Genomic DNA, 24309 nt, shown 5'->3' on the forward strand with positions numbered 1-24309 from the left:
ATTTCCCCAATCAATTTTTGAGCTTACTTTTTGGCATAATGAGATGTTCTCTGGCCTTTTGCTTTCCTGTCTTGGCCTTGGAATTACCCCTCACTCTAAGGCTGTCTCTGGATCCTTATAGTGGAAAATGGCATTTTGAGGTTAGTGTCAGGACATAGATGTATTCATCTCTACAATCAAAAGATGCCATTTGATTGGAAGATTTTTTTTTAGTGATTGGAAATAGATAGATAAGAAATATAGATATAGATACTTGTTTCGTTATCGTTGGAGTGTGTGTCTTCAGGGTAAGTTCCTCAGAAAGAAGTAAGAGACACCACATTATATTAGTAGCCACTAAAGCTCGCACTGTGTGTTCATTTTTAGGAGACTTGGACACAATCGCAGGGCTGGAAAAAGAACTGAGTAACGCCAAAGAGGAGCTTGAACTCATGGCTAAAAAAGAAAGAGAAAGTCGGGTGAGTTTTCTAATCAAGCTTAATTTCTGAATTCCTGTTTTTTTCTTTCAAAATAGAATACAGTTCTCCAAGTGTAATGTCTGGATTGAAATGCAAGGTATACCTTCTTTTCTTTCTGGAGAACAATATGAATGACTTTAATGCACATTCTCTCTCCAAGCTTTATGTCCCCATGACATCATCTTGGACCAGTGTTTAGGGTCCCTCACCCTTGGTTTTATAAATGGGGACTGTTAAAACTTCTGAAGTGCTGACACAACACAGCTTTCCCTGCCCACCTCTAACTGGAATAAAATAATTGTAAAACCCTTGTGAAAAAAATGAAGGGTAGGTAAGTTGCTGCTTGGCATCGTGATGCAAAGGCCAGGGAATAGTTTAGAAATATGGAACAAGAAAAATTGGGGCACAACCAGGAATGCTTACTGAGCACTCACTAAAGGTGCTGGGTACTTCCATTAGCACTAATGGTTACAGCTCTAGCAGAGTCAGTGGCATCAGCCCCATTTTACAGACGAAGAAGCTGAAACACTCTTTTGCTGGGGAACGTGGAGGTGGGGCTAGTCACATAACAAAGAAATATCAAAGCTGAGATTTCAACTCAATTTATCTGTGACTCAAAAATATTTCCTAAGACGTCATTTCCTGGAGCAGATACTTACTATTCTTAGCAGTAGTTTTCTTAGAAGAGGCCTCTCAGCCTTCCAGAACCCCTCTCCCTTCTGCCTCCCTCTGTGACCAGCTGCGGTGGAGAAGAAACGGTGGGGCAGAGTCTTAGGCAAAACTCACAGACTTAGGCCCCGTGACTTCTGCTTTATGTCCGCCAGTGTCGTGGGCTCGGAGGCCTGCATCCGGACCTGCCCTGAGTTTGGCCAGTTGCATGACTCCTCAGTTTTGTTGCTTCTCCCTGCCATAATTAGGACTATATTATAAAACCTGTGTTCATATTTGCGATGAGATCATCCTTGTAACTTCTGTTTTGACTTCTCTCATCATAACCATATTTCTCCTTACCATAGTTCTCATTTTATTTGACTCAAATTTTGAGGATCTGAAAGTATGTGGCATTTTAAAAATACCAGTTAGCTGATTGTTGGTGTCAGCTTAGTCTCCACGTGCTGTTCCTCTTTCTTATACCTACTTAATTGAAAGTTATATTACTTTCTTGGCTCCGTCCTACATTTAGGATCTTAAAATTAGAATGACTATAAGTAGACCTTTTGAGTGAGTTTAATTTCACTACATTGCTTGCCTTCATGTGTCCTTAACCCACTAACTTCTCAGCTCAATGGTATATACATCCACTATCAGATTCCCTCAAATATTAGGGAGTAACCAAAAAAAAAGGTAGATTTTTCCCAATTTTTAAAACATGGTAGTAGTAATAGCAGCAGCGGCAGTGACAGTGATAGTTACCATCACTGATGGCCTCCTGGGGGCCAGCTACTTTAAGTACATTTTTTCTAATTCTCATGCACCCCTGAAAAGTAGATATTATTCCCAGTTTACAATTGAGGGGAAACCAAAATTCAGTTTAAACGCCTTGTCACGGAAATTATGTCAAGATTTAACCCACGTGTTTGACCACAGAGCTTATTCAAAGCACCCTTTTTTCCGTATCCAAGATGTCAGCAAACTGAGAAAACATGGTAGCAGATAGTTTAATGATTTACCTAATTGATTACTGAGAAAGACTTCAGTAAAGGACTCCATGCAAGGCCCGGAGGCCTGCTGGCTAAACCCTGGAGTCCAGCAGCTTCACCTACCCAACTCTAGGCCCATAGGGGCCTCACACCCATCTCCATGGTGGAAAGAATCTGCCTTCGGAGAAGCAGTGGCGAGAGCAGGCTTCCTGCAGGCCGCTGCCTCCTGGGCAGGGAAGGCGAGGTGGAGGCAAGCACCCTGGTTTACCCCTTCCTCTGTGTGCCTTGAAGGTGTGTCTGCCTGCCGGGGCTGCATGAGCAAAGAGCTGGAGAGATGTCACTAGTTACACCAGTTGCGCTTCCTCAACACAGAAGCAGGTGTAAGGAGATGCGTCCTCCTAGCAGACCCCGCCCAGTGCCATTAAATAACTGTGTAGTTATAAATCATCATGTGTCCACTGGGATGCTGTAAGCATTGATGGAATGAGAATATACACAAATCAAATTTTTATTGCTTAGAACTTAAATTTGAGATCTAATTGCCGTATAACATTGTATTAGTTTCAGCAACATAATGAATTAACTTATATATATATTGCCAAATGGTCACCACAATACATCTAGTTGCTAACTAAACTTAAATTTATATATATAAGGACAGAGGTACTGCTTCCTTTAGGGAACTTAGTTGTACCCTAAACAAGCCATGTGGTCAGTCTTCACCTGTCATACCTAGTTTTTTGTTTTAATTACATTAAAACCTGTCCTTAAATGCTTATTTACAAATAATCTGCCATCACCATCAATATTATATGAACGAGAAGTATCTACAGGACAGACACTATCGCTTCCTGACATCACATGCCACTTCATGGCTCTGATTTTGAATTTCTCTGAGCTCTAATTTCCTCATCTGTGAAATAGAGAGCACAGCAGTTGCTATCCTGTGAGTACTCACTCGCTCCTCATTCATTTAACTATGAGGGAACCTTCCCCAAGCGGGGGCTAGTGCTTAAGAAAAACTGTTCTTGCATTGTCTAATGGTGACCAAGCTCTTAAGTATCGCAATAAGCTCATTAATTAAGCAACTTCTCTGTGTTTCACAGAGCCAGCTGAAGGGGGGCACTTCATTAACACCACGAGGGCAGCTTCCCACAGACCACCCTCTGCTCCCATACTGCTGATCTGAGCGAGTAGGGCACTGCCCCTCTTCCAGATTTCACTTGCGTTGTTGGCTGGTTTATCTCAGTGTTAAAATGTCAACGTGACAGATACTGTTGCTTCTGTGCACCAACCTCGGGACTTCTTCTCCCCACAGATGGAGCTTTCTGCTCTGCAGTCCATGACAGCTGTGCAAGAGGAGGAGCTGCAGGTGCAGGCTGCAGAGATGGAGTCCCTGACCAGGAACATACAGATCAAAGAAGACCTCATAAAGGTCGTTCAAAGTTTTTAAAAGACCGTTGAAAATGATCACAGCCCAGTATGCCTGTGGGGACCCTCAAACACTTGGGAATTTCGTCCCTGGCCACTGCTTATTTGCTCTGCACTGTTACTTTGAGTCCCTCCCTTGATGTCTCTGCATTCTCCTTGACTTGTATCCACGCTGCTAAGGTTCCATGAAGAATACTCAGCTTCCTGTGGCTTGTCATCCTGCCGCTAGAAAGTCTGGCAGACTCTTTTGGGACCCTTGTCCCCTCCGCCAAGTAGCCTCTTTACAACTGCTCTTGTGTTTTGACTTCTAGGACCTGCAAATGCAGCTGGTTGATCCAGAAGACATGCCAGCTATGGAACGCCTGACCCAAGAAGTCTTACTTCTTCGTGAAAAAGTTGCCTCAGTAGAATCGCAGGGTCAGGAGCCTTCAGGAAACCGAAGACAACAAGTGAGTTATTAGAAAACAAAGTTAATTTTCACTGGGAAATACACAGTGGAGAGCTGCCATTCCCAACCATTTATGAAGGGCCCAGGGGGTGGGATTTTGTAGAGACTCCACTTTAAGTTTCCTGCCTGGCTCAGGAGCAGCCACAAATGATCCTTCCTAACTGTGGTTCCTTGGGTCTTCCTATACCTGACCTCACTTCCATGCCAGACTTCTCAGAAAGGCCTGTGTATGCCCTGCTTGCTCATCTTCCTGTCTCTCAACATCTCTCGTTACTCGTCCAATCTGGCCTTTACTCCAGCAGCTCACAGAACCAGACGCCTGCAGGCCGCACACGCTCACACTCCTCTTTATGGAGGTTGTTATAACTCGCAGCGACTCAGACAGGGCCTGGCACATGGAAGGTGCTCAGTAAATACTTCGGGGCTGAATGAACAACGCTGTGGATCCTATTCTGTTCACCTCTTGCCCATCCGCTCCCATTTCTTTCTCTTAGCCTCTTTTCTGGGCTTCTGGCTTCATGCGCCTCTTTTCCTTGCTCCCAAGTTTGAATTCTGCCTAACAGAGCGTTAAAGATAAAACCATAGGGCCTCCCCTGGTGGTGCAGTGGTTGAGCCCTAGACTGCGGCGCCGGTTCGTTCCCCGGCTGCTGGCGAGGGTCCCACAAAAAAAAAAAAAAAAAAGATTAAATCGTAATGTGACCTTGGCTTGAAAACTGTAAAATGCCCCGGGGAGCTTAGGTGGGTGGTGAGGTCGGACCCGCCTCGGCTGTGGCACGTCCTGTAGCCCCTGCTCAGGGCTGTCTCTGGCTTCCCATCTCAGCGTCCCTCTGTGGTTGCCTCTTTTCTTTGTTCCTCAGTTGCTGCTGATGCTGGAAGGGCTGGTGGATGAGCGGAGCCGGCTCAATGAGGCCTTGCAAGCAGAGAGACAGCTTTACAGCAGCCTCGTGAAGTTCCACACCCACCCAGAGAGGTAAGAGGTTCTGCTGCTCTTCCTCTGTCCTCGTTAAGTGCCAGTGTCTGCAGTGTTGGGGGGTGGGGGGGGCAGGAAGCAGAGACAAACACTGGGACCCACATTTTATTGTTTACATGGCGATCGCTCGGAGCCTCAGTGATAAGTCGGGGATTGTGCCTGTTTTCATGGGGTCACTGCAGAGCACACGGGAGCAGGTGCACACCTGTCTGAAGCTGCCTCGCTTATAGTGCACGGACCGGGCGCAGCCCTTTTCTTCCCTGCTCCATGTCCTGTCAGACTGTTCTGGTCTAAGGATGAGGCCGCAGAAGGGACTGTTACTCACTGAGAGTCATGGAGGGAAAAGGTGACCTGCTTCTACGCACCTGCAGGGCAAGGCGGGGGGTATTTCCTGTACCTCTTGGTTTTGCTGATGGATATCTTTCTGATTCATTTTATATTCCCCCCTTTTTTTTTTCTCATATGGCCTTTTTCTCTTATTTTTATTCTTTTACTGTTCAGTTCTATTAGTTTATTGTTGGGTTTTAAAACCGTCTGCTTTCCATGTGCATAAATGAAGGCAGAGGCAAATAGGGCAGGACCACTCTGCTGTGCCCAGCTGCAAGGACGCCCTGGCTTCTTTATAAGCTGGCTTTCTTCTTCAGGCTCTGTCGGGTGTGGTGACAAGCAGCTTCAGCAGCTTGGGCCACGCTTGCTTCAGTTCGCATTCGGGTTTTCCTAGGTTTTAGTTTTTCAGAAATTAACTCTCAGTCAGCTTTCCCTTATGTGGGCAAGGCAGCGTGGAGTGAGTCTTAGAAACTACACTTTCATGTAAGATTGCTCCAGAATCTAGCATAAAGGGACTCGTTGTAAAGGAACAGGCCTTGTCATCTTCCGGCGGTGAACACGAGACGCACCCCCTGGTGGTGTCCTGCAGAACGACGCCTTTAGAAAGTGGCGTGGCTCCGAGGGGCCTTGAGGCTCTTCGGGGGCGCGGGTGGACTCATTACCCTTGATGGCTAATCCCTTTTCCTTCCCTGTGGCATGTTCAATCAGCTCTGAAAGAGACCGAACCCTGCAGGTGGAACTGGAAGGGGCGCAAGTGTTACGCGGCCGGCTCGAAGAAGTTCTTGGAAGAAGCCTGGAGCGCTTGAGCAGGCTGGAGTCGCTGGCCGCCACTGGAGGTGGGGAACCGCAGCGTGTGGGAGTCCGTCCCCAGCATGCCCTCTGAGCGCTGGCGGGGCAGGCTGCAGCCCCGGACGGAAGCCTTTGTTTGCACTAACCAGAGGGAGCCTTGTCTGACCTGGGCAGAATGAAACGGTGACTTACTAATGCTAGAACTGGCGCACGTAGCATCAGCCACAAAGAGGAGCGCGCTGTAGCCTGCCCGTCTTGCACTGTGCTTGTGTATCTCCCAGTGAGCAGTGGGGCTACAAAGTGTATTTGCACATTTCAAATCATTCCATTTTAGTTTTCCCACTGTATTCACTCCCCTCCCCAGACCCTCCTTCTCATTCCCTCATCCCCACTCCAGGCCAATAAAGTTTATTCCCCCGTCCACAAGCCATGTCCTCCGTCCCATGGCCGTGTCATGACGCATGCGTGTGTGTTGTGTTTGCCATCCAGTCAACTCCTGCTTTCTGAGTAAGAGCAACTTTGTCATCAAATAAAGTTTCAAGATGCAAGGGAAGGACAGAGAGTCTATAGGAACAGCAGTGCAGAAGCGGTTAACTCTTAGTGGAAGGAAATCAAAGCCAGTCTCATGGGGGCAGCTGCAGGTCCCGGGAGGGCAAAGTTAATGAGCAGAGACAAACCATCCAAGGTTTCCAGTAACCTTCACCACAAATGTCATTTCAGAGTCGATTTTGAATGACACAGAAGGATGAGAGTGGTGCAGACTAAATTCCCTTAAAAATTGGATCGTCATGCTACTAGTCAGAATGTGACTTTTAAAAGCTCCCACGTCTCCCAGAGCCAGAATTCTCCAGTAAAAAGGCTATTTCAAGTGTAACATTTCCCTTTAAACTCAGTATTTCACTAAATAACTGGTTATAACCAGAGGACATTATTGCTTATGTCTCCATTTGTAGTGGCACATATATATTTCTCCATAGGAAAGTAAATAAGACTCCAGGCTTTGAAGTATGTGAGTCTTTTCAGAAGACATGTTACAGGCCTGTGCTCGCAGGTTTTCGTCATTGGCTCAGGGCCTATGGCACCATGACAGGTGCACAAGAAAGGGCCCCGGGGCCTGTATTTCTGGTCTCTTAAATGTCAGGACTATAAAAATTACCCAGAGTACTGGAGCTTTGTGGGTTCACCACCAAGAGGGTTCTCATTTCTGGGGGATATATTTTTCCTAAGTTGGGCACTAACATTTCCGTTTTTAAACATGAAATTTGGTAAACAAGGATTGGGGCTCTCTAGCACCATAAATGTGACTGAGAACCCTTTCTAAACTGAGTGGATAACAGTGGTTTTTCTGTTTTCCCCATGTTTTATGTAATTTTTTAATTTCTTTCACAGTCATATGTTGACATGGCTTGCCTTACATTCTAAATTCCACCCACACTTCTTAGCCTTAGCCAGAACCTCAAACTAGACAGGGAAGATGATGACCTACTGGAGGAGTATCTGGAATTTCCTGATTAAGCATTTTGAAGATGAGTAGCCATAAATCATGCTCTAAATGGAAATGCCTTGCAGATTTAATGACATTTCGGGAGGAGTCATTTAATGAAGGAGATAGAAAGTATAAATAAAAGCACCCACTTTTTTAAGTCTCCCAGTCTTAAGAGACTTTCCTGCACAAAACCTGTTGTAACTTCCTGGAAGTCAGGAGGGGGGGTGATTGAGTTGCCGAGATGTCAGTCCTCTGAAGACTGGCCTGGCCTGTCATCCCACCAAGGCAGTCAGAAAGTGGCCTCCCTTAATTTTACTAGTAATAGGACAAGGAGACTCTCTAAGTCTCCTGTTAAGACTCAACCGTGGGTGGCTCAGGTTCTGATGATCAGCTCCCGGTGATGACAGTAACTTATGTTAATTACTATCCAGCTTCTGTCAACCTCCAACAAGAGTAGGGATTTCCCTTGCTATCTTGAACTATTACTAAGTGTTAGAGGTAGTTGGATAAATAATGAGAAACCCCAGCTTCTGTGGGAAAATTATCAATAGATTAGGGGGGAAAGTAAATCCTGATTTGGGTTAAAAAAAAGATTAACCTGTGTAGTTATTTGCCTTTGGCATAGGTTCTTGGGAGATAGTTTAGAAAATGAAGTGATTTAGTGGCAAATGGTTAATTAAGAGTTTGATCTTATTACTGCAGATGTGACTGAAACCTGTTACTAACTGGTCTTGAGCGGTGGGATGGGATCTTGCAAACAGTTCTTTCTGGACAGAATTTTCTGATCTAACAATTTTGTAGAACAGTACGTCATGTTCATAGACAACATGACTGATGTGGGTTCTGTAACCCACAGGCAGGTGATATTGTGGGTAGCCATATCGTTCAATAATCAGCATGACACAGTATAAGTCCATTGCTTTTCAGGAGCTTACACCCTTTCTCTTAGGAATTTTTCTATCAGGCATTTTTCAAGATGACAGTAACCTTAGGGAAAACATCATGTGCTTATAGAACCTTGTGCTTGAATAAAAAATCTTGAAAGAAAATGAGTTCAGTTCTCAGGTCATGCTTCCTTAGAAGTGGAGACCTTAAACTTGGAAAAATCTGTGTTGGGATTTAGAACTACAGAGTTGACAAGGACCTCCTAGGATTTAATTATTGAAATAGAAGGCCATGTGACAGATATTTCACCCCAAACTCTTTTCCATTATAGGATTAAACTCTATTGAAGTTTAATGATTATTAGTGCCTAGATAAAGCAGCATTTTCTGATGTCCTTTTTTTATCAATAGTTAGCCAACTTACAACTTTCATAAAAAGACCTGATTGGACTATTTTAAGGACTCTTTTAATACCGTCAGCCTTTTACTCTGTTAGGGTGCACCTTCCCTCCTCCTGCCCCTCCCCCACTTCTCTGTTCAGTTTTGGACAGACAGGGGCAATATTTTTTAGTACCTCATTCGTGTTTTTAAAGGATTTTTTGTTTTCATTATAGATAATAAGAGACCTATTAAGGATCAAAAAAAAATTTTGATCTGTGTAGGACAACAGAGCCTAGCTACAAGAAGACACTCTAGATGCTTGGCGACAGCATGTATATATGCTATATCACTGCCTGTACAACTGTATAACTGACACGTGACCCCGGTGGCAGATACACAGAAAAGACCAGACCATCCACTTTTATCCTTATGCTCTTGACTCAGCATTTGGCCCTGAGAAGTCAGACTCGTCGCTTTAAAACAGTTCAAAGAAATTGATTTCAGTTCTCTCTGCCTAAGTCTCCAGTTGAATCTGGAGTCTTCTGGTTAGGGACAGGAGGTGCAGATCTGCTTACACTGAAAATGCTTCCTTTAAGGAATAAAGCTTGAGTGATCTCCCAACTGACCTACAATCATGTTTCCTTTGGACTGTACGCCTTAGCAGTACGATGTTTTAATACCTTTGCTTTCCTTGAGTTAGTATTAGAAACTCTAGTTCTCGTTGTGAGAATAAAATCATTGTTTTCTGATTTCATGGGTTTTTAATATGGAAAGAAGTCACAGGATTGTCATATTTGACATTCTAAAAAAACTCTAGGTACCCTCTTCCAAGGGCTACAGCCAGTCATTGTATGGGTCCACAGCAAGGTGACAACGTCCGGAGAGGTTAGTAAGAAGATTAATCATCCACGCACTTGAAGGTTATTTTCCATCTTGCATTGTAGATGTTGCATTCGAGGTAGAATAATAAATAAATGAAATTAGCTTTTTTTCCCCAATGCTAAAACATCCTGAGATAAGAGGATTTCCTCTCATTCCTCTTACGGTCATATGACTTTTCTTCTCCCTTTGGAAGAAAACCACTTGTACTCTAGAAAAATTTAGCCAGCAATATGGAACTCACAGGTGACAGCCCTAAAACCAGAAGGCATGAATCAATGGGACAACCCATTGGAGTGACTTGCATGGGGTAATAGTTTCTTAGTCTTAATGCATTTTGGAAATGAATTTAAGCTGTCTGCTCACAGCTTAAATTATTTGAAGCAATAACTTTGTAAACCTTTTAATTAAGATTAGAAAACAAATATGTTGCCTTTAAGTATGTTGAGTGTTGGCAGAAGGTAAGTCCTCATCTTCTTTGATTAAATCACAAGAGCCAGGATGAGTTTCCCAAATAAAAAATTAGTTTTGTAGTTTGCTTCCAACAAAGGCTGGGAATTGGAAGGGAGACACCCAAGTGTAGAACTGACAATACTAGTTTTGCCAGATTCAAATAAGAAAGTCATAAAGTGATATACCAATTCTTTTTTTCTCCCTTTCTCTCCCTTTATTATTTAAAGTCAAATTCCTGAAATAAAAATCCTTATCAAACTATTTCCTCTTGCTAAAACTGGAAGAATAAAATAGAAAAGTCAGTAGCATCAGAAATGTTCATCCAAAATAACAGGAAAGGCAGGGGTGTTGAGTACCTGTACTAAGTCAGCTTCCTTGCTCCTTCTTTAAGGGCTCATAACAGTCTAGAAGTATGAGTAGGCTGACTTGTAATAGATGATGTGAGTATGCGCTGCTTCCTTTGAAGTCACCAACATCATTGCTCTAAATAACAGCCTTTTAATCTGTAAGCTTTAGAGGTATGTGTATATACCAGTGTGTTTTTTAAATCATGATTTCTGTTTCCACGAAGTACTCTGAGTTTGATAATAAAAGCAGCTTTACTTGCTTTTATCACTTAAAAATTTGATGCTAGGGCTGCTAAGAAAAATTTAAAGAGACTCATGACTTTTTAAATGAAGCAAGAAGCAATATGTTCAATGATCCAATAACTTGGCATTAGATCATTTCCAGGACTGGCTTTCCACTAAAATAAGCTATGTATTTCCTTCTGGAAGTTCATTTCTTCATGGCACTTTGCTGTGTTAAACTGTGGTAACATTTGTGCTGAAGCGGAGAGTGTTCCTTTTACAAAATAAGTGTTAGCATCTAGCTTTATTTTAGTTAAGCTTTATTTTAGTTTAGTTAAACCATCTATAAAATGGTTTCTGATTCAATAAAATATCAAAGGCCAAACACTATGGTTTCATTCTTAAAAAGATTTACCAGGAAAGAAGTAGAGGAGTCTCATATCTTTTTCTTGTTTCCTTATAGGAGAATCAGATTATTGTACTAAAATGCCAAGTCGAAGTAAGGCTCTGGATGGGCGAGTGCCTTTGTATTTATTCAAAGGAAGGAAGAGGGAGAAACCTGCATTTTTCTTCTCTCAAAGTGAGACTAAAGAAATGTCATTATACTTCCCCCAGAAACGTGGAATGGACTACTTTACCTTAATTTCACCCCCACACTCACACACACACCTTTTTTTTTTTCTCCTCTCTGAAGGAGCGTGGTAATAGGCAGGATGGAGATTGAAGGGGCAGTTGCTAATGTGGGTGGTACTATCCCTGCAAATGTTCCTGAAAAGTCTTGCTTCTTGGTTCTTGGAGGAAATAGAGACCAGGAGCAGCAGGAATTCTTTGATGCCACAAAGCTATGACATCCCAGTGCAGGTGTGTTAGGCATGGCTTGGTCAGCCGAAGGGTAGGCTATTAGTTTTTTTAAATAATCACCCTTTTGAAAAAGGGAAAACTCCAGAATTCTAGTGAGATTTCATACCCAGAAAAGTGTTTTAGGCACAATTTGGTCTTTTTTAAGTTGCTGAAAACCATTGCTTAGATTGAAGTATATGTTGAAAGACCTCCTGGCTACTTAAGAGACGCTGAGACTTAGAGATGAGAACAGGCCAAGAAAGGACTCAGCTGCAGACGAGTTTTGTTCTAGCTGCTCCCATTCCAAGAGCAGAATCTGTCTAGTTTAAGAATTTTAATTCTTGGCAGAAGCCTAGGGAACACTGCATGAACCTGAGTTTTCTGATGGCCCAAAAAAGCAGTGGATGAAAGTAAAACTGCAAGTTTGATAAGAGACCTTTCTGCTTTGAGTCTTTCCTATAACCTTGAAGTTAGCAATTGCTGGTCCCTGTTGGGAACACATGAATGAGCACGTGGCAGGGGGCCAGGCACCTGGCCTGAAAGAGGCACCTGGCACCGGAGCCCAGTGCTCTAGGGAGAGGAGCTGGGTACACGATACCCCAAACTTCACTCCTGCTGCCAAGTCTCAGCTCTGATTCCCCTTTTAATATCTGTCAAATATTACCCCGCTATGCTTTGAGTTACTCTCTGGGAAACCATGACTCTCTCCTATTGCTCACATATAAATGATTTAAAGAGGAAACGATGCCAACTACACAGTGAGATTTAATAGATGAGGTCCTGTCCCAGGCCCAGACGGACTGATCACCGCAGAATGAGAACAAGGTCTTCTTGGTTTTCCTGAGGCTCACGCCTAATGGCACCCCCATGCGGTTACAAATGAATGATGACTTCTATTTGTAAAGCACCTGCTCCAGAGTCCATCCCGCTTCAATGACAACTCCAGGTTCTTCCAACTATGCTGTGAAGCAAGGTGATCAGAGCATTCTATCAAGATCTCCTGCTGGGAAAAAAATGAGACGTGAAGAAAGTGCAGGTGGCCTCAGTCTAGATCACCATTATCACGTTGGGTAGAAAATCTTCCTCTGCTGGTTACATTGTACAGCCCTGAACCCCCTCCTTTTTTCAACCCTCAACTTTTCAACCCATAAGCCAGCTCTGTTTATGCACAATAACAATAGTACTGAAGGGCAGTATTTGTTGAGCACCCACTGTGTGCCAAGCACTGTTCTACATACTTCAGAAGCAGCAAACCCAAACCCGTTCAAGATCACTACAGCCAGAGAGAGTGGGTGTCACTCTTAGCCCTAAGAAGAGAGGACATTGAGTTAGAAGAAGGTGGTGACTGGACTACACTGAAATAACTAATGGCAGAGCAGAAATCTATGTAGATAATCTGACTCCTGGCACTTAATTACGCCACTCTCAATGTAAAAACCCCACAAAAAGTATCAGTTTTGCCCAAGGATTTTATAGTATTTTAGAGACTTACTTTATTCCCATGTGCTTTATAGAATAAGATAGCTGGTAGAAAATAATTTTCTAAATCAAAAAAAAAAAAAAAAAAGGGAGATTCTGGTGTCATCTCCATCCAGAGAAATTTGCAAGAATCACAACTTGAGAACCAGCATCAAAGCCTCAAATAAAAGTTTCTCATAAAATATCCAAACCTAGAGACACAAATTAAAATTAACAGATTCTTAGCTTTCAGAGTCTCTAAGGTAGTAGACCACTTTATTTCAGATTTACAAAAAAATTAGGTTCATCAATATCAAGCACAGTACCCTCAAATTAGAAATTGACTCCAAGATGTGAGCATAGTATATTGTTCCCTTGGAAGAGAGAAGTTCTTTTATTGTCGCTTGTTTAGAAAAAGAATCGATAACAGAATAAGGGATGGCTAATGTAAATTGATATAAAGGAACTTGCATGGGATAATTCATTCCAATATTGTCTATAAAATATTTTCAGCTTTATTCTACCCCTCAAATACGCAGCTTTCAGCATTCTAATTCAAATTGATAGGGGAATGAACAATGCTTACAGCTTCCCCAAGGAAGCACAGCAGGCTGGAAGCTATTATGGCTAAAAAATGTATAAGGAAAACGCCCAGTGGAGCAGAGTGTGGGCATGAGATGAGCATCCTTGCTTGTCTTCACTTAACTCCTGAAGTCAAAGCCAAGGAATCCTCCTCTTGAATGAACTAGAGAGGGAATGTTATCTAGAAATGTGCATGTGCCACCAGGAAGGCTGACGCGGGGGGGGGGGGGTGGAGAGCAGAAAGGGCTGGTGACCACCACTCTTTAGGAAGCGATCAGTCCCCGCTTACCCTGCTCCTGCAACCTAGAACAGGAATCATCTTGGATGTGGCCCATCCTGGCTACACAACCACTGAGAGTGGTGTGGAGATGAGCTGGTGTGGAGACCTCACAGAGCTGAACTTTCTCCCATCACAGGAGAAGTTTCTAGTCTGACACTCAGAAGAGAATCAATGTGAAAAGTATATTCTCTTCCTCTGCCCCTTAGTGGGGCAATTCATTGTCTTTGCAGGGAAAAAATGATTCTGATCTCTACTGTTATGCAGGAAAAGATTTTCTAAGGCAGGCGTCATAGACATGGAGGCCCTCGGGTGGATTCGCCTCCTGGCCTCAGAGTCTGCTTAGCGGCCATCCGTGGGAAGGCACTCATTCAGCTCTAAGTGGCTGTGCTCCAACGGTGGCTCCAGGCTGCTTTGAGAGAGTAGGTCTTGAAATCTCCATCCTACCGTGTCTGCTGCCAATCTCAGCTTCTGAGTAGTGAGGTGCCTCCTATGGGTAGGGCTGCACTGGACAGGGTTCTGCCTTGTTACAACATCACAACGTCTGTTGTACGAAGTTACCATGTTCTTGGAACTTGTCATAAGACCACTTGTTAGGACAACATGCTTATTACTACCTTTTAGTACTTTAAGGAGGGCCTGATTGTTGCAAATATTCTGACATAACCTTCAGATGCCAAGAGAGGGGACACAGATGTGAATGGCCCCTGTTCTACCTGCAGAAGGTGGTGAATGCTCGTTGTCCACACGGAGTTGCTCTTCCTCAGGTGTCAGGGCCCAGGAACAGCTTCTTTGGTCTTGGAGGAAGAAACCAAGATAAAGCTGTGTTTTCTCACCGTTAGTCCTGCCAGGACTAACTGTGTAACCTGGACCTGTTACCAAATCCTTAGGGCCCAGTGAGAGCAGGAGATTTTAAGATCTTGCTTGCCAAGGCCTGGGTCAGAACCAGATCTCAAATTTCTCTTCTTGCACTGGTTCTGTAAAACCCAGGGAGTGTCACAGTAGGTTTTCTTTAGTGTTCAAATGAACTACCCATGAGACATCCCTGTCTTTTCAGAATAAATCAGCAATGTGAGTCCCGGGTCTTAATCTAAAATTCAGTGAACAGAATTAGTCTAACAAATGTGAAGGAAGAAATGTCCTACATCTGTGTCCAGTGTGGTAGCCCCTGGCCATTGTAGCTGCATGAATTTTAATTAAATTAAAAATTCAGCTCCTCAGTCATGCCAGCCACCTTCCCATGCTCCGTAGCCACTTGGGGTCTACTGCACTGGGCAGTGCGGGCAGAGAACTGCAAAAAAAAAAAAAAAAAAAAAGAAAAAGAAAGTCTGTTGGTCAGTTCTGTTATATACCTTGGTCAAGATCACAAACTCCAGCTCCCTGTTCCTTGGTGAGAGCATGGAAGTGTCTGCCCCGGTGACAGTTCCCAGCCTTGGGGAGTGGAAGAATGAGCTCAGTTCCACTTAGATGAAGAACCCAATGAAGAATGTTGGCATGAGACAGGATTTGCGAGACAGGGAGGAGGAGTCAGTGGAGGGATTAGGAAACGCCTGAACCGTTCTGTGCTTTGGGACCTGGTTTCCCCTGTCACCCACGCAAACCGAGCTAGTCATGGGAACTGTGACAGGAACAGGGCTGCTCTGAGCCCGGGGCCTCTGGGACCGCTGGCAGGTGGGACAGAGGTGAGCCATATGGGCTCATTTTGCAGAAGTGAAAGTTGTGACGTAGCCTGGACAGGGAGCAGCGGAGGCTTCCTGGAAACAGGTGACAGCAGCCACCATGCTGGGGGAAAGTCGCTTCCTTGGGCCTTGAGTGAAAGCTCATGTCTGAGGCTTGAGCTCGAGTGTGGCAGGACAGTCGGAGGGACTCGGCCAGGAGCCTCCTCTGCACACTCAGCACATGGGCTCCCCTCAGGCCTGCTGGCGACGGGGCCGTGCGAATGGGGACAGGAGCACTCAGAGGCGGATGGCAAAAGCGTGTCATCTTACCTGCTTTCTGGAAGCCAGCTGCACGGGGGTCACCTTTCTCTCCTGGATTTCCTTCCAGGTGCAGCTGCCGGGGACGACACCGAGGATGCGAGCACGGAATTCACCGACAGTATCGAAGAGGAGGCTGCGCATAACAGCCACCAGCACGTAAGTCTCAGCTTCTGGGGGCCCCGGGCGGCGGCTCACCGTCCTTCGGGGTCTGGTGAGCTCCTGCAGCCCTTGTGGCCCTAGAGCGAGCAGGTGCCTTCTTGTGTCACCCCGTCACCAGTCTTCTTCCCGTTCTCCCTGAGCTTCTGTCACTTCGCCTGCCCCTGCCCTCAGTCCGCCTGTCTCCAGCCTACCCACTGGTCATGCTCCTGTCTCTCACCCCTGCTCCCTGCCCCCTCGCCCCATCTCTGCTCCTGTGTATCCTCTATAGCCATAACTTCAGAAGAATGTTTACTTACAACACGACCAGGGACGCTTCCCCTCTTGGCTGTTGTAAGAGACACAGCACGGAAGACAGGGAGCCCTCGAAGGCCTGCTGGGCAGTGGGGGGGCCCAGGGGCCCACCCCCCTTGGGAGAGTGCTCCCTGAGAACCTCCAAGAGCATAGGCGTGCGGCAGCGGCAGGGTTCCTCCTTGGGGAGATCTCACCACACAAGGGAGAGCTGTGTCGGGCAACTGGACCAACTGCCCAGGCTGTGGCCCAGCAGTGACTAGCAGGTGACACGTCCAAGAGCAAGTCCCAGCCAAGTCTGAGAACTCGGCCCCAAGGCTCAAACACTGTCCCCACCAACTGTCAGTGAAGTTCTAACCAGCGTGTTCTCAAGCCCAAGAGTTGGAAGCTCTGGACTTCAGAGGTCAAGTCACTGAGAGCAACCCCTGACGTTCATTGCAACTCCCATCCGTGTGCGCCTCGCCTGAGCCCGCCGCACCGTGACTCTGAGCTCTGGTGGAGAGTGTGGACTGACCCTGTAGAAGCAGCTGGGATTTTCCAGCAAGAGCTTCCTTGCACTGTTAGGAAATCTGGGTCTGCCTCCATATTTCCTGCAGAAGAAAAAGAGGAGACAGCTACTGCACCCACAGAAACAGCCCACATGAGCAGTCCCCAAATCTCGCAAGATGTGGCACAGTCTTTGCTCTGGAGGACACCTGTCGTTGTTTGGATCAGCTCCTTTCCTCAGCGTGGTTTCTTTTTCTTCTCCCAAGACCCCCTCTTTGCTGTGCTAACCCTACCTACCCCGTGCTGCTCCCCGAGTTCCTGCATGAGCTGCCTCTCTGTTTGTTCGGTCTGCTCCTTCTGAGTCCTCCTAGCCGTGCTTATGACTTTAATGGTGGACACCACCGGCCCAACGGTCAGATCCCTCTACTTCTCACTCCCTGGTTTCACTGAGCATCTTGAGTAAGAGAGAGGGATCCACAGGAGGAGCAAATGGCCACTCTAAGATTGAGCTAGACTGGGGTGTCAGCAGGTCACTGGTGGCTGTTACTGCTGTGAGACACAGTTAACTTCAGAACAAATGACATGGGGCACATACGAAGGCCAGAGTGCGATGGGCAGGGTCTAACCCTCCCTGGTGGTGCAGCCCATATCCTGTTCTTCTCAGTTGTAGGCTCACTGGTCTGTAAAGCCATTTCTCCCTCAACCTTCTCTCTTATAGCCTAGTGTGGAGATAACAACCTGACCACATTTTGAGGTCAGTTTTCAACACTGGATGAAAACAACATCGGGGCACTTGTATACTCCTTGCAATGCCCTTTTCCTTGGCATACTAGGTTCTTAGCAATTCTCAGTTAACAAATCTTTGGATCAGGGCTTGACTCCTAATAGACAAGATATATATCTCTTGGATGAAGACTCTTGGGTAAGCATCATTTCTCCTGTCCTGGACCTTCTTCTGCTTGGGGTAGGAGGTATGTGAACTCCTTGTGAATTTACTTCAACTCTTTTGGAGTTTGAAGGTGTGACTCTCCTGCTACCCATCAAATAAAACTCATTTTTGCCATAAATGTTTTGTGTCCAGATTCTCAAAAATGCGTTTGCTTGTTTGCATAGAAAGGTCCCTTAAGATGAGACTCTGTGCCCCTCCTCGTCATGTCCTCACAGACTTCATTCTCGAGACCAAGCTCCCTCCTGCCTCCAGCATGCACACACACCCCCAGCACACACATCTGGCTCCTTCCAAGGAAGAACCACCATTTGGCCAATGCAAGTTGCTTTGTCCTTACTCGTGTACTCACCCTTATCAGGAAATCTCAGGTCTGCCCATAACAGTCGTTTTCCTCAGGCGTCTCCCCTAAATTCCATTGTGAAGCAGCCTAAGATCTATGAATGACCCCTAAGAAATTCATGTGAAAGGAATAAGAACATCACCTGGGCTTTTACAATGGAGAAAAATTAATAAAGGGTCAAGTTCAAAGAAGGAGGAAAAAGTCAGGAGGCTTAGGGAGCCGAATTTGAGAAAAGATCAGCTTTAATGCCTCTAACTCTTTGAGAGCCTAGCGCTGTGAAAGCTGCAAAGTGACAGGGTGAAAAACAACTCCATGCATTCAAGAGGTCAGGTCAGCACGTAGACCTCGGCGGGCAAACAGGAATCCAGCACACAAATGCCAAATGATAGCATGGAAGCAAAAAAACAGAAGCATTAAGAAACGTGAAAAAATACCTTTAAGAAATGTCATTAACAATAACCCTAAAGAATTCATGTCACCTGTGCTGGAAGCCCAGGGGTTTTATCTGGGAAAGAAGGAGAAATACTCACTTTTCAGAGATGATCAGGACTAATGTAAAAGCCAGATCTTGAGTCACTTCTCATGAATGAACATTTAATGACAAGTTAGCCAAAGTAAATTTCCTTTAAGGGGGAAATGTGAAAACCAAAATTAGCCTGGCCACAAGTGAGGTCTATTTTCTCATTAAAAAGTGGGAAATAAGACCAGATAAACCTCCTGATATGAATATTCCATGGGCCCTATTTTTTCCTTTTTAGAGAAACTAGGTGTATTTAAAACAATAGAAGAAGATAGCATCCATTTAAAGAAAGCACTTAAAAAGTAGGTTAATATCATCAAAGTTAGACTTTCTCCTTTAGGCAGGAGAAACCCTGAAGGTTTAGAAGAAATTACTGTGCCCATATTCACAGCTGATGGGAACATTTCATTAGTTCAGTTGGGAAGAGTCTATATAGAAGCACAATGTCACACAGTTTAGGTGGAGAGTGAGTCAAAACTTCCAAAGGTGGCTTTCTCCACCTCCTCTTCCCTTATTTTGTCCCACATGCTGGGTGGCACAGGCAGAGCCAGCCACGGGCCTCATGGAGCCTGGCAGTGGAGCCCTCTAGGGCAGACACTCCCAGGAGCCTCCCCGAGCCAGGCTCACAACCCCAATTGGAACTGGATTCCTAGGGGATGAGCAAAGTGTCCGAGGAGCTTTCTTCTTTGACAAGGACTTGCTTCTCCTCAGCCTCAGTGGCTGTGCCACTAAGCTCGGGGCATGTGAGCCAGCCCCACCCCCTACTCGCAGCCTAGGTCTGCCATGCTAGGAGGCCAAAGGCAGTCACTGGCCATAGTGACGGCACCAAGTCAAGCAGCTCTATCGTTCACCGATCGATGTAGGCTGCTCTGGGCCTGTTGCGTTAACATAATTGTGACCTGAATGAAGGTATAAAGCATATAATTAATTCTACACCACAAATCATCTCTAATCAAGTGGCCACTCCATGGCAGTGAGACACATCGAGTATTTTAATGACTTTGATAACATAGGAAATGATTCTGTAGAACCAAAATGAATTCATGAGTGACGAGCACAAATCAGATGATTTATAAAAATGGAGCAGTGTGACCCGCAGATAGCCATCTGGGACAGGTGGGCTATTGGGAGGTCAAAACTAACCTGGAGTTAAGTGAAGCCCCCAAACTCTGCCACCGAGCGGGAGAGGAAGCCCAGATGACATGAGAGTGTACTGGGGCAGGTGGGCAAGAAATCCTGGAGTAAATAGACATACACCGAGCAGATTATTCTCAGGTTTCAGTCTTACACTTCCAAGAGCCAGGGGAAGAGCGGAGACCGAGATGAGCCATCCAAAGCCTGAAAGTTCAAACGAAGTTCTCATTTGGGGAAAAATGACATGATCTGCTTTAGTTGCAGCATTGAGGAGTAATTTTAAGAATATCCTCAAAAAAAGAAAGAAAGGTGTTGGGACATTTCTGCCCTGCTTTCTTCTCCTGTGCTTAGACTGGCAGGGAGTGTCCACGCTGGCAGTATCAACTCGGGGTAAAAACCAAAAGCGGGGTGGGGGCTGGGTGCTGGGCAGGTGGCCTCCCATCTGCTCCCTGGTCCTTGCAGGAGCCGTGCCTCTGCTGCCGTCGGAGTGAGACTTGCTTTGTCTCACCTCCAGCTGCACCCCTTGCGCTTAGTTGCTGTTTTTTTTTTTTTTGGAGACTGAGCTCCAGCACATCCTTGGGCTTTGGGTGCTGGTGTCTGCAGCCTGTTCTCCTAGGCAAGGACTCAAGTGCTAGGGAAGCTTCTGATTTGTTAGGAGACGGGAACTCTGGCCCCTCAGGAAGAGAGAATCTCAGCGTCCACACGTTGCTGTTGAACCCCCAGTTGTCAGTGTGTACTTTTCATTTGTTGTGTGCCTGTGGTTCTGTGCCTGCCCCGCCCTACCCAGCCTTCCCTTCCTGCCTCTGAGGGCAGCTCTCCCTGCCCTGCGGTGCGTCCTCCTGGCCCAAGCCAGCCTCAGGGGTCCTCGTGGCTGAGAAAGCCTTGGGGGAGCTCATTTTGGGTCTACCTTTCTGTTCCCACTAAATGCTACTTTTGCAGCCTGATGTTTTCTTTACCTTTCTGATGGCCTGTCATTCTCTTTCAGCTCATCAAGGTGGCTTTGGAGAAAAGCCTGGCAGCTGTGGACACCCAGAACACACTCGCTCCTCCGCCTTCTCCTAGAGGAGGGGACAGCAACAGGGCTCTTCAGGAGGAAATGCTCCGCCTGAGGGCTGAGATCCACCAGCACTTAGAGGCGAGGAGGCAGGCTGAGGGGGAGCTGAAAGAGCTAAAGGCTCAAATCGAGGAAGCCGGCTTCTCCTCCGTGGCCCACATCAGGTAAGACATGCCCAGGGCAGGGCCTGCCTACGAGACGCATGGGCTGTATTGGTCGCTCTGGCATCAGTGGCCTTTTTCAAAGATGCTGATAATGTGGTCAGGGCATATGTTCATTGATTCCTGGGGTCATCATCGTCAGGGCCTGTGTCCAGAAATACAGCTCCTAGCTCATGCCCTGTGTGGGAGACTTGGGGCAGCAGGAGGGTGCTGACGAGGACAGAGTGGCAGGTCTCACAAGAGAGGCCTCACCTCACAAGAGCCAGGTGAAAGCAGACAGTTACATGAGCTCCTTTGATTGTAGTTCTGATTAGAGTCATCATTCTCCTGTGTTCGCTGTTCCAATTTCTCACCTAGCACTTAAAAAGTGATTGATGACAAATAAGAGAGTTGTAGAAACCACAATAATAAACTTGTCCCAGGCAAGGTCCTTCTTCTTCCTTCTTAACAGTGTAGGTGCCCTTATTTATTCCAGAAGCCACTGAAAATTAGAATGTGAGGCTGGGTGCCCGGGTCCTGGGCTGGGTGTCTGGTCCAGGTGGGCTGGGTGTCTGGTTCAGGTGGGCTGGGTGCCCGGGTCCAGGTGGGCCGGGTGTCTGGTCTAGGTGGACTGGGTGTCTGGCCCAGGTGGGCCGGGTACCCGGGTCCAGGTGGGCCGGGTGTCTGGCCCAGGTGGACTGGGTGTCTGGTTCAGGTGGACTGGGTGTCTGTGTCCAAGGTCTCAGCAGTGGCGCTGCCCCTGAGCAGCCGTGGACACACAGGCAAGTCTCTCCCTCTGAGTCTTGGTTTCTCATCTGTGATGTAAGGGAGGGCTCCTTCTTGGGGCGTCTCTGAGTCTATGGTGGGTTGGGATGTGGGCGACAGGGGCCAAGAGCAGACCGGGCTGTGCGTTTCCTGCAGGAACACGGTGCTGAGCCTGTGCCTTGAGAATGCCGAGCTGAAAGAGCAGATGGGAGAAGCTATGTCTGACGGATGGGAGATGGAGGAAGACAAGGAGAAGGGCGAGGTGGTGTTGGAGACCGTGGGAGCCAAAGGGGATCCGAATGAGAACTGCCTTCAGGCTGAGTTCAGAAAGCTCCAGAGAAAACTGAAAACCGCCCACAGCATCATCAACCTCCTCAAAGAACAGCTGGTGCTGAGCAGCCAGGAGGGGAAGAGCAAGCTCACGCCCGACCTCCTGGCGCCCCTGGCCCAGGAGATCGACAGGATGAACACGGCGCCGGCGGGCTCCCCGGAGGGGACCCAGCACCGAGCAGAGGAGGCTGTGGCTGTGCGACCCTGCCGCAGACCCCAGAGCCTGGACCTCGGGGCGGCCCTGCCCGCGGACGCCCAGCGAGTAAGTGTGGGGTCAGGCGGCGTGAGAGCCCCGTGAAGACGGGTTCTCCTCCTGGGCCAGGGGGAGCCGCGAGCGGCGGAAATAGCCTCCCGCCCACACCCCGCCTGGGGGAGGCTTGTACTGCGTCATCTCATGGGTGTCCCTTGAGTGATGAGTTTTACATAAATCTTTCTTGAGTGCTTAGGTTTCCAGATAACACCTCAGGGCAGGAGACCTGGTCTCTTCCCTTCAGGGGCTCCCTATGGGAGGCGGGAGGGAGGCACAGAGACAGATGGTTTCCCCGGGATGCAGTGCCCGGAGGCCTGGCGCTTTCAGGCGGCCCAGAGAGTGGTGGGCAATGACCTGCCCCCCTTGTCACCGCTGTCTTCCTCACAGCTCAGCCCAGGGGTCTCTTCCTGGGCCTCAGTGGGGTGTCAGCATCCTCTTCAGGAAGGGGCTTTGCTGAGGATTGAGTAGAGTGGGGAGTGCAGAGGTCCCTGGGAGAGGCCATGCAGGCAGGGGTGCAGGCACACGAGGGTTGGCTTCACCTTTTCGACTGCGGGGCAACCCCCCCGGGGCCCCTGAGGGGGCTGGAGGGGTGCTGTCGTTCTGGCCTGTGGGTTCAGCCGCAGTAAACCCGAGCCCCGCGCTGCAGGAGCTGTCTGGGTAGCCAGGAACTGCCCAGTGGCACGAGGGGCGTGGTGAACAGCCAGGGGAGGGATGTGGGGTGGGGGGTTGTGGCCATCACTGCGAGACGCGTGACCTCGCGCTGCCCCTGGGCCGGCTCCTTTCACAGCTGGACAACCGGCCCCAGGCCCGTGACCCTGGACCCCAGTCTGAATGTGGCCTCCCGGGGTCCACCAAGCACCTGCGGTCCCAGCTGGCACAGTGCAAACAGCGCTACCAGGATCTCCAGGAGAAGCTGCTGATATCCGAAGCCACTGTCTTCGCCCAGGCCAACCAGCTGGAGAAATACAGAGTCATGTTCGGTACGTCGCACACCCCCACCCCAAGTGTCCATCTGCTCCCCAAGAGGCCACGTGCCTTGCACGCTTCGCTCTTCTTGCCCAGCCTCAAAACAGGTTTAATCCTGACACACTCCTGGGATTGTGCAAGGTGACGTTCAGCTTCAGTTTGCAGTCGGCAGAGAGGAATAAAGGGAGAAAGCGCTGGCTAGTAGCTACCTTACAGGGCAGAACAGATCTGCAGGCCTTGGGACTCTAAAGTAGGTCAGTTGCATTCAAACATGGCCTCACTGTGGCTTCTGGAGACAATAATATGCAACACCCAACCGACAGCAGCCTGGTGCTACCCGAGCTCAGGTTCTCTGGAGCAGGGGCTGGCGGTGGCAAAGGCCAGCACATCCTGTGGAGGGAGGTGCTGAGACCGGATCTGACACCCCTGCTGGCTGCTCAGAGCCAGGCCTGTGCTGCCAAGGCCTAGGGTGTGTGTGGGAAATTCAGCATCTCTGCAGCGCCTTCTGTCTCTCTTCCAGCTGGTGAATCCCTGGTGAAGCAAGACAGCAAGCAGGTCCAAGTGGACCTCCAGGACCTGGGTTATGAGACGTGTGGCCGCAGTGAGAACGAGGCTGAGCGGGAGGAGACCACCAGCCCCGGTGAGAGCTGGGGCCCAGGCTCCCCTTCCCTCCCGAGAGCGGCTCCCATGTGTGGGTGCTGTCCCCCATCCCAGCCCCAAGGCCAGTGAGAGGAGGGGCGAGGGGCTGTGGTAGATGGAAGAGGCCCCGGGGCTGCCAAGGGAGAGAGCGTTTGCAGAACTCCTACCCAACACGAGGCTGAGTGTGAGTTTGAATTTCTGCAGTTAGTTCTCACCAACTGTTGTTCACTTTGAGGATGTCCTATCCCATTAATTTTTCCTTAAGATTTATTTATTTATGCATATAAGAGCTGGGGTACAGCCCAGAAGTGCGGGGGGTGAGAGGATTCACCAGAGACAGAGTGGGGAGCACAACAGGCAGACTGATTGAAATACACTGCTGAGGGGAGCAGCGGGCGCGGCAGGTGAGGTCTGCTGCGCCATGTGGGTAGCTCCCTG

General features: G+C 47.6%; 1 protein-coding gene across 6 annotated transcripts in view; it reads left to right on the plus strand.

Moving 5' to 3' along the window:
• The window catches only part of PDE4DIP (phosphodiesterase 4D interacting protein), a gene marked incomplete at both ends in the record, with an annotated part of 154230 nt that overhangs the window by 105312 nt on the left and 24609 nt on the right, over window positions 1–24309 (plus strand). For 5 of the 6 annotated variants that reach the window (XM_084241826.1, XM_084241827.1, XM_084241828.1 and 2 more), the window contains 10 exons: window positions 367–458; window positions 3417–3533; window positions 3841–3978; window positions 4835–4947; window positions 5983–6110; window positions 15919–16007; window positions 20713–20945; window positions 21843–22278; window positions 23054–23246; window positions 23753–23872. In XM_084241826.1, the coding sequence (XP_084097952.1) occupies window positions 367–458; window positions 3417–3533; window positions 3841–3978; window positions 4835–4947; window positions 5983–6110; window positions 15919–16007; window positions 20713–20945; window positions 21843–22278; window positions 23054–23246; window positions 23753–23872 (1659 nt within the window). The remainder of the gene's footprint in view (window positions 1–366; window positions 459–3416; window positions 3534–3840; window positions 3979–4834; window positions 4948–5982; window positions 6111–15918; window positions 16008–20712; window positions 20946–21842; window positions 22279–23053; window positions 23247–23752; window positions 23873–24309) is intronic. The other variant, XM_084241825.1, reaches the window with a different exon arrangement.

This window comes from Talpa europaea (genome assembly GCF_964194135.1).
Source record: "Talpa europaea genome assembly, chromosome: 9".
Lineage (NCBI taxonomy): Eukaryota > Metazoa > Chordata > Mammalia > Eulipotyphla > Talpidae > Talpa > Talpa europaea.